The sequence below is a fragment of the Phycodurus eques genome, chromosome 17 (assembly GCF_024500275.1).
Source record: "Phycodurus eques isolate BA_2022a chromosome 17, UOR_Pequ_1.1, whole genome shotgun sequence".
Lineage (NCBI taxonomy): Eukaryota > Metazoa > Chordata > Actinopteri > Syngnathiformes > Syngnathidae > Phycodurus > Phycodurus eques.
Window position 1 is genome coordinate 12,626,168 of NC_084541.1, and position 10,232 is coordinate 12,636,399.

The window sequence follows — 10,232 nt, forward strand, 5'->3', positions numbered from 1 at the left end:
TGTGGATGTCGGTCAGGTATCCGAGGAGGAGCTGTTCAGGAACAATGAGGAAACGCCGGCGTTCCAAGAGTTCCTGCAGCTGCTTGGCGATACTGTGGAGCTGCAGGACTTTAAAGGGTCAGTGAAGCACTCATCTTCTACTATTTAGTATAGAGTATAATTAGCAGGAGCGGATTTACCATTAGGTAAACATGCATTTGCCTGGGGCCCGGAGATTTCCAGGGGTCCCCAAAACATCTAATAAAAAAATATTTATAAAGTCTTCTTTGATTAAAAGCAAATGCATTAAGCATTGTTGTTTAAGTCTTCATTTACACGCTTAAAAACACATCAAAATGCTTAATCTTTCATGATTGTTTCAAGTGTCCTGCCCCTTCTCATGCAATGGACTCTTCCATCTTCTTACTGTGAAGACTTGCCTCAGGAATAGGGTAGGAAAATAAACTTGTTGGCGCATTGTTAGGAAAATGAGGTGGAGTTATCCTGGTTGAACAGAGAAGAGGCAAGAGGAAAACCATGTTATCAAAACTCCCCAAGGTTTCAACCTATTTAATTCTGACTCCTAATATGCGTCACCGACAGCGGCAAGAGCCAGGCGCTTCTTGCCAGTTTCAGTAGCACTGCCGTCAGTGTCAGCAGAGGAGATATTCGCCCCTTCACATCGGTGAACGGTGCTTGCGGAAAGCCACTACTGGCTAATTTAACCATACAACCTCCGCACCCCTGTCAGCTAACACTAATATGTGCTAAAACTGCTACTCTGCTTAGTTTTTTGGCTTTGACATGATAGAACGCTTTTCAAGCGGCGGCCCAAGCACTTTCGTTTTGGATTTTGGCCCAGGCTAGCTTCCAAATCATTGATTTACAGTACAAATGTGGCGTGGGCGCAATATGTTTGTATGTTTTTTGAATGTAAGTTTAACTTGGTTGTTTAATTTCCCACTTGATGGGTGGGCAGGTACTACTGAGACCCTATCCAAGCACTTCCAAAGTAATTTTTCCATACTATGTCCTCTTTAAATTGAGAGGAAGTTTCTGACAGACTGCTCCCTCCGCAGGTTTCGGGGAGGTCTGGACGTGTCCCATGGCCAGACTGGTTCGCAATCTGTATACACGGTCCATAGACAGCAGGAAATCATGTTCCACGTCTCAACCAAGCTGCCCTTTACTGAGGGAGACACCCAGCAGGTAGGCATTCTATAACAACTGATGTGCACTCACCCTCCATAGTAACAGGGCCAAATATCATCACAAGTGAATATTGTGAGCAAAAACTCAAGTCAGCCTTGCTGGGTGTGGTGGGAGTAAGTCAAGTATATGCAAGTCATTAGTCTGAACCTTCAACTTGAAAGCAAGTCCCAATTTACTGTGGCGAAAATATAGCAAAGCCAATTAGAGTCCGCACTAAATTTCAAGCAAGTTGAGCCAGTCATTACTTGGATTAAGTAAATCATCAATCAAGTCATACCGTCTAGCTCAGTTAAAACATATATTCACTCATTAGTCATTTTGCTCTCAGTGGCAGAAATTGTGGCAATTAGCTGTACTAACACGTCCAGATTTTTTCAATGGTCTCAAACCACTCTCTATATTGTCTGTTAATTTATTTTCTTCTAAATTCAACCCATAAGAAACATGAAGTTTAGTTAATGTGTGACCAACTATCAGTAAACTATACTGCTAAGCATTACTGTTATCTTACCTGTCTTTGTGGATTTTACTAAAACGGATGAAGTTGGATTACATAGTTATGTCTCTGATCTTTGAGTTGCAAAACTTTATCTTTGAGTTGCAAAAACTTTTATCTAAATAATAATCCTTGAATCCAAATGTAGTAATCTCCAGATCTCCCTCCTTCCAAGATACTTACTTCATGGGGTGATCTGCATCATTTCTGTTGGGTTGCTAGAAATTACTTTTCTTTCAAAAACAAAACATATGACAAACTATTTTGAAGATGTCGATTTTCAAATATAAATGGGCAACACTTGTCAAGACGTGTTTCAAGTCTAAATTGAGTCTCATGAATAGCGCGTCAAATCGAGTCTTTCCCAACTCCTAAAATTAGTGACTTAAGTCTGACTCGAGTCCAGTCATGTGACTCAAGTGCCCCACATCTGCATTTTAATCTGTTTGACTGTATTTGCTCCGTCTTCAGCTCCAAAGGAAGCGTCACATAGGGAACGACATCGTAGCCGTGGTGTTCCAGGAGGAGGCCACCCCCTTTGTACCAGATATGATCGCCTCCAACTTTTTACACGCCTTTGTTCTAGTGCAGGTGGAGGATCCCTGCTCGGAGAACACCATCTACAAGGTACAGCTGAGTTCCACATCATCTGTTAGGTGCTTGTACACAGATTTTTCTATGACATAAATGTACTCTTTGACAATATGTGATTGACAGGTGTCTGTTACAGCGCGAGAGGACGTACCGCCTTTTGGCCCGCCTCTTCCAAATCCAGCTGTTTTTAAGAAGGTGAGAAGATGCGGATGTCATTTTGGTACTAGTTATTTTTAGTGGGGCAGCACTGTGTCCTAGTGGTTCGTACGTTTGTCTCATAGTTTTGAATTGCCTGTGTTTTTGTGTGGGGTTTCTTTGGGTACTCCTGCTTTCTCCCACATTCCAAAAACATGCATGTTAGGGTCACTGAAGACTGTAAATTGTCCATAGGTATGAATGGGTTTGTGAATGCTCGTTTGTCTATGTGTGCCCTATGATCGACTGCCAACTAGCCCAGGGTGTAATCCCTGTAGAAAATTGCTGGATGAATCGATGTATGATTTTGTCATGAACGGAACAGAGGATAGGACCCAAAAATGCACGACTCCAAAACAAGTGGACAGTTTCCAAAAAGAGAGGTTTAATGGACGGGCATAGGTCGGTACACAGGCAGGCAATCCAAGAAAGGCAACCGTATCCAAAAACATGAGGCAAGGTCGATAATCGGAACAGGGTCAAGTCTTACGGTGAGTCTGTGACGTGGAAACAAGGAATGCTGGAACGTGACGACAAGGTACAACGAACTGGCAACGAGAGGGAATGAGACACGAGGTTAAATACAAGGGGTAATTAGGGTGAACGAGGCACAGGTGGTGAAGATGCTCACAGGAGCAGGTGTGTGTGAAACAGGGAGGAGGACAAAACCCGGAACACACACACACACACATGACAGATTTTTCCCGTGAATATTCTCATTCATCCAGGCCATTTCATTCTCAAGGTATTGATTCGATTGCAACTAGACTGTTCTGGTTTTCTTAGTAGTTCTAAAACAACCGAAACAGTCCAGTTGCAATCGAATGTCCTGAGGATGGATGATTTGAACTGGTAACAAGTTTGCTTCGATTCAGGGTCCAGAGTTTCGGGAGTTTCTCCTCACTAAGATCATCAATGCAGAGCTGGCCTGTTACAAGAGCATCCGCTTTGCCCGACTGGAGGTAATCCTGCCTTTGCAATAGTATAATAATAATCAAAGCAATACGGTCAGTTTCGGTTCACCCATCATGTTCCACAAGGTTCCTTTCGAGATCCTCACTTGATTTCTATGTATTCGCTGTTTTGTTCTCGTAGGAGCGGACCAGGGCTGCCCTGCTGGACACCCTCCAGGACGAGTTGCAGAGTGGTTCCCAGAGAATGCTGGGATTGTCGTCGACTCTCGATGAGGAGCCGCGGGCTGAAAATGGACATGCTCATGGAGGTCTGCTCGAATCCATCAAGGTAACTCGAAATATGGATTCTATAACGCTTCTTTTTTAACAATTGAGTAAATTCACAATACAGTATATCTTTCAGTAGTTACCCATTCTCCAATACAATCTCCACCTTTATTGAGCCAAGGAACATATTTTCATCAGAAAACAAATCATGCGGCACACCACCAAATGCCACAAAAAGTGGATACACAGGTTAATAATGTAACTTCTGCCATCTAGTGGAAGAGCATTTATTTGTTCTTCCTGTTACTATATTATTTAGAGCAAATAAATCATTTCTGGCCTAATTAAGTGAAATTGGATAATTTTCCACAGGGCACCTGATGATCTGTATTATACCACAGCAATCATCACTGCTTTAATGAGATGACTAATACTATTAGACTAAACATTAAGTTTGAGACTCAGAAGGACGAGTAACAGAGCAAAGTTGCCTGCTAGATCAAGCTAGGTTACTTCTCCTTCAGTGTTTATCGCTCACTTCTGTCTGTTTCAGAGGGCCATGCGAGGACGAAGCGTCTCCATGGAGACAATGTCAAGGGGTGGCGGGGGGCTGCCCACCAGTTTGAGTGGTGGGGGATTGGCACATATCAGTGCTGAGGTGAGCACAGGTTGTACTTTTTGCAGTGTCAGTGATGGTTTCTTGATTTGCTGCTTCTTGTATTGAATAATATTTATAATTGCTGCGTAATTATGTTAATTTACTACATTTATTCCCAAGTGTAATGTAAAATCTCCAGTGAAACGACGATCGGGTCTCTTCCCTCGATTGTTGAGTATTGACAGCCAAACAGAGAAGCACAGCCAGAGAAGGTAACTGCTGACTTGGACAGTGTTTCCATAAGCCTACAAAAATGTCACTGAAGTCTTTCCTGCGTATATTTTGGTTGCATCAGTTTCCTTGGTGACCAGAGGAGCTTTGACAGTTCCCAGCCGATGTTGGAGGTGAAGTCAGAGTTGCCATCCAATCCCGGCTCTCCGGAGGTGGGGCAACAAGACAGGTGTGTGCAGGGGCATTGAACTGGGGGCAAAAGGGGGATAACTGCCCCAGGAACCCGAGCATGTTTAGGGCCCTTGGCTGTCCGGGGCCCAAAACCTCACCCACATCGACAAATAATTTTCAAACATGTTCAACCATCGTATGCCACGCGTCCCCGCACTCCCATCTACAAATATTTCTGTAGGGGGCTCTCCGTGAAGGGAGATATGGTGCTACACCCCTAGGTGGGTGGGTGCGTGCGTGTGTGTGTGTGTCTGTGTATAGCAGCCCCTTTACCAATACCTGTTAATTGATCAAATCACGGGCGGGTAACTCTGTGTGGTAGTGGTAATCATTTAAATTAGCCATATTAACAGTGGGACAGAAGTGTAACGCATCACACTCACAGGCACATTTTTAGAAATAGTCTCATATAGCAAAACATTTACTTTGTTTCATTTCCCACTTAACGGGTGGCCAGGCACCCCAGAGACCCAACTATTTGTATACAAGCCAATAAAAAGTTAACTTCCCAAAATACGTCAACCATGCGTTTCCTACTGAGATGATGGTTTTCACTGACTTTTGCTCATCTATTTGCAGAATTTGCATGAAGAAGGACAGCAGTAAAATTTCCAGATCCACTTCCAGCACGTGCAGCTTCAGTCTCCCTGGAGATGACGCGCACCTGGTGAGACACACGCACGCACACAAACTTATTGAAGCAGTTCCTCAAAGATGTGTTTTCTTCTCATGCATAACACAATGTGGAAGCCAGCAGGAAGAATAAATGAATTGACACATAAATCGTTTCATTTTACAGGCTTAACTCATACTTTGTATTTGCTGCAGTCTGGAATGGATAACCTTGCCTTTGAATATACAAAGAAAGCAAGCAATTTATGCATCACTTTTTCCTCCTCTGTTTCCGCAGCTTGTCCCTGCTGTGACACGAGAGAGTCAAGGTTCAAGTCCGCTCACCGTCTGTCGAAGCCCCACAGGTTGACAGCTTGACAAACTAACAAGATTTTCTGCTCTGTCTCTGATTCAATGTGCATTTTTGCATTTAATCTCTTACAGTGACTTTGTATTCTTTCCCATCTATATGTTACTGTGCTCTTGTTTTGTCATTTTTGCACCTTTCAGAAACGAAAAACAAAAACTCCCCACGATCTAACCTCAAGTTTCGTTTCGACAAGTTGAGTCACTCTGCCGCAGTAAGTTTCACTTTTGTGGTCATCTACTGCTCGCTTGTGTTTTATTTGGTTAACTGTTACCTCCTCATCTGTGTCGTTAGCTGGGACACTAGACTCCAAAGACAAGGAACAGGTATTTGCAAAATTTTAACTGTGAGTGTTTTTTTTTTTTTTTTTTTTTAATCTAATGTTTCCAAAGACAGTGTCTGAATTAGGCCACTGAGAACTAGAGTGGGCTAACTCCATTTTTTTTTCTTTTTTAAGTTAAGTGAAAAAATGAATAGATAAAAGGCACATCTGTCCAGTCTAAATTAAGGTTTAGTTCCAATTTGGACATATAGAGGGCAGTCTATAATTGCACTCAGCCCTTTTCCCGATTAATCAGCACAACAATTGGGCCAACACCCATTTCCGAGCCCATGAAACCAGGCTTCACTTCCCACAAAAATGTTAGAGAAAGTGAGGTTCAGAGATGGAAAACTCAGAAAGTAACTCATGCTTTAACTTGGGTGCCAGTGCATCTGTATGTTAATACAAGTGCAAGATGTAAATGGCCCAGATTGTATTGCAGCCATAAAATTTCAAACCACTCTTCTGCAAAATGACAAAAAGTGAGTCAAGCCTACTCTCGTTCTCAGTGGCTCAATAAACATGTTAACATGTATAAAACTCATTGTTATACAACCCCAATTCCAATGAAGTTGGGACGTTGTGTTAAACAAATGAAAACAGAATACAATGATTTTCAAATCATGTTCAACCTATATTTAATTGAATACACTACAAATAGAAGATATTTAATGTTCAAACTGAAACTTTGTTTTTAGCAAATAATCATTAACTTAGAATTTTATGGCTGCAACACGTTCACGTTTACCACTGTGTCACCTTTTCTTTTAACATTCAATAAACATTTAGGGAGTGAGGACACTAATTGTTGAAGCTTTGTAGGTGGAATTCTTTCCCATTCTTGCTTGATGTACAGTTTCAGTCTCAATTGTAGTCTTTTACGCTTCATAACGCGCCACACATTTTCAATGGGAGACAGGTCTGGACTGCAGACAGGCCAGTCTAGTACCCGCACTATTTTACTACGAAGCCACGCTGTTGTAACACGTGCAGAATGTGGTTTAGCATTGTCTTGTTGAAATAAGCAGGGGCATCCATGAAAAAGACGTTGCTTGGATGGCAGCATATGGTTCTCCAAAACATGTATGTACCTTTCAGCATTAATGGTGCCTTCACAGATGTGTAAGTTACGTATGCCATTGGCAATAACACAGCCCCATACCATCACAGATGCTGGCTTTTGAACTTTGCGTCCATAACGGTCCGGATGGTTCTTTTCCTCTTTGGCCCGGAGGACGTCCACAATTTCCAAAAACAACTTGAACTTTGCATCAGTCCATCTTAGATGAGCTTGGGCCCAGAGAAGCCGGCGGCGTTTCTGGGTGTTGTTGATAAATGGCTTTTGCTTTGCATAGAAGAGTTTCAAGTTGCACTTACGGATGTAGCGCTGAACGGTACTTTACTGACATCGGTTTTCTGAAGTGTTCCTGAGCCCATGTGGTCATATCCTTGAGACATTGTCGGTTTTTGATGCAGTGCTACCTGAGGGATCGAAGGTCACGGGCATTCAATGTTGGTTTTCGGCCTTGCCGCTTACATGCAGTGATTTCTCCAGATTCTCTGAACCTTTTGATGATGATATGGACCGTAGATGATGAAATCCCTAAATTCCTTGCAATTGTACATTGAGGAACATTGTCCTTAAACTGTTCGACTATTTTCTCATGCACTTGTTCATAAAGCGGTGAACCTCACCCCATCTTTGTTTGTGAATGACTGAGCAATTCAGGGAAGCACCTGTTCCCAATTAGCCTGTTCATTTGTGGGATGTTCCAAACATGTGTTTGATGAGCATTCCTCAACTTTCTCAGTCTTTTTTGCCACCTGTCCCAGCTTTTTGGGAACGTGTTGCAGCCATAACATTCTAAGTTAATGATTATTTCCTAAAAACAATAAAGTTTATCAGTTTGAACATTAAATATCTTGTCTTTGTAGTGTATTCAATTAAATATAGGGTGAACATGATTTGCAAATCATTGTATTCTGTTTTTATTTATGTTTAACACAAAGTCCCAACTACATTGGAATTGGAATCTTACAATAAATTGATTGGTTCTGTTTGTTCAGTTGTCAGAGTCTCGAGTGTGTTCATCTGCCAGAACACCAGCCGGTGTCACTGATGAGGATGATGAGTCAGCATCGAGACTTGTGCAACGTGGCTTCCGTCATTCCCAACTGGTCTCTCCATGACTTATGATTATGATCGGTTCGCACATTGTGATTCCGCCCCATGAGAATGGCAAATGAATGTGTCAGTTAAGTGAAAATAACCCCAATGATGTCACAGCGCCACCAGCGATTTAGCAACACTGGCTGGAAGGCGAGTAACTGTTTACCAAGGGGAGAGGCTCATGCAAGGACACCCTCCAACTGAATCATGGGAAATGTAGAAGAATTTGATGCCAAGATGAGCTAATTCCATCTTTTTGCTCTTCTTTAAGGTCTTTCCCATTTGGTCTTCAAATACATCTTACAGTAATCCCCAATTTCTGCAGTGTCAGCACCTTAGAATCTGATGTGATCAGTTTAAGTGAAAAGTCTGTTCTAACACTTAAATCGGCGAGAGCAGTAAAACTGCCATAGATGTACTGTATGCATTCAATTAAATAATCAGGGATACAACCGAATGAGGGTGTACATTGAAAAATGTATTTTTGTGTGGAATATAATTGACTAAAAATGATATGCAGCACTTTCCCCTGCAATAATATTCCATATTTTTGTCACTCATAAATGAAATATACAGTAATTCCTGGGACAAGAGTTGTAATCACAAATTTTAACAAAATACATTTCCACACCTACCTAGAGTTACATAGTTACATTCAACATTTATTTTGAATTGGCTTGTTTGACACTTTGTTGCACCTTGTGCAAGTTGAACTACCATTTGAAGCAAAAACCCAAAAAGTGATAGAAAATGTCGCACTACAAGAACGAGTTTGATTATTTTCAAAGGTGTACAGTATATACCAGGGCTTCTCAAACTTTTTGGGTCCAGGGATCCCTTACAGGGGAGTAATTTTTTCCCCCCCAAGAACCCCCACATAATGCTGACTCAAATGAAATTCAGCAAACGTGCATCCCTAAATGCCATAAGGAACATTTCAACCTCAATATTCACAAGACGTATAATAGAAAGGAACTTAACCAAATTAGATTGAATTCAATCCCCTGTGTTTAGGTGTGACAAGAACGGAGCCTGGTGGAAGTCACTCAAAGAGTCAATCACGTTGAACATTGCCAAAGACATGCTACCCATTTATAGATTGCAAAAGCAGTGACTGACGCAACATTTGACCCGAGGTATGTGCTGCCACGCCGCAAATACCTTTCCGAGCTCGTCTTGCTTCACCTGTAAAACTCTACATAAGAAAATAGTGTGAGAGAGCTAAATAAAGTGCACACATACAGGGATTACGATCATATCGGAGCTTTTAAGTGGTAGGAAGGGGTAATTGGTTTAGGATATTTGTTTTAATGGCATAGCAGTCCCCATAGGTAGAGGTATGCACGTCTTAAAATGACATGACATAAATGTATTGCTAAATACTTTTTGGGGTACCCTGACCACACAGCATGGGGAACAGAGTACCCCAGTTTGACAACCACTGATTTGAACATAAAGATTTTACAAAACTGCACTGTTTTTGCCCTGAAAGCACAACATTCCTTATATATTACTTTCCTACATCCTCGCCCATGCATTCCTGTGTATCAAGAGGATGATCAAATGTAGCATGTTTGTTTCTGTCCCATGTCCCGTGTCCCTTCAAGCTGATCGAGATTATCATGTGTTTCTTTCAAGGAAAATCTTCATTTGTTTCCATGAATCCGAAATGCACTGTAAAAAGTTAAATGTAAAATAGCTACACTTCAAGGCAAAAACCTTCAATAAAGTTCCAGTGAAATGTGTTTTTATGGTCGTTCAATGGCAATAAATACGGTGGAATATTAATTGTAAGATTGTAGCATTCACCTATTAAAGTTCCGTGTAAGGACATTTTGGGGGATAAAATTGTTGTATTTATGCATTGAGCACTTCCAGTGGTGAGTGGGAAGTAATGTAGTATCGATACTTAGTAAAGTAATACTTTAATATTTATTTTTCGGACTACTTTTACACCTTGCATTTGACAACCGATATCTGTACTTTCTACTCCAAAGTCAAAATAAGCTTTTTAATCTTTTCAACCTTCATGGATGACGACACG

At 41.5% G+C, this 10,232-nt stretch overlaps 1 protein-coding gene across 7 annotated transcripts in view; it reads left to right on the forward strand.

Annotated features, from left to right (window-relative positions):
* The window catches only part of LOC133416145 (rap1 GTPase-activating protein 2-like), a 33,868-nt gene extending 23,949 nt beyond the window's left edge, over window positions 1-9,919 (forward strand). For 6 of the 7 annotated variants that reach the window (XM_061702838.1, XM_061702841.1, XM_061702842.1 and 3 more), the window contains 14 exons: window positions 17-117; window positions 1,059-1,188; window positions 2,159-2,314; window positions 2,405-2,476; window positions 3,352-3,438; window positions 3,572-3,718; window positions 4,211-4,315; window positions 4,436-4,527; window positions 4,611-4,715; window positions 5,297-5,384; window positions 5,628-5,694; window positions 5,840-5,910; window positions 5,991-6,022; window positions 8,086-9,919. In XM_061702838.1, coding sequence (XP_061558822.1) covers window positions 17-117; window positions 1,059-1,188; window positions 2,159-2,314; window positions 2,405-2,476; window positions 3,352-3,438; window positions 3,572-3,718; window positions 4,211-4,315; window positions 4,436-4,527; window positions 4,611-4,715; window positions 5,297-5,384; window positions 5,628-5,694; window positions 5,840-5,910; window positions 5,991-6,002 — 1,233 coding nt within the window. In that variant the 3' untranslated portion in view covers window positions 6,003-6,022; window positions 8,086-9,919. Of the gene's footprint in view, window positions 1-16; window positions 118-1,058; window positions 1,189-2,158; window positions 2,315-2,404; window positions 2,477-3,351; window positions 3,439-3,571; window positions 3,719-4,210; window positions 4,316-4,435; window positions 4,528-4,610; window positions 4,716-5,296; window positions 5,385-5,627; window positions 5,695-5,839; window positions 5,911-5,990; window positions 6,043-8,085 lie in introns of all 7 variants that reach the window. The other variant, XM_061702839.1, reaches the window with a different exon arrangement.
* Window positions 9,920-10,232: the final 313 nt, after the last annotated feature.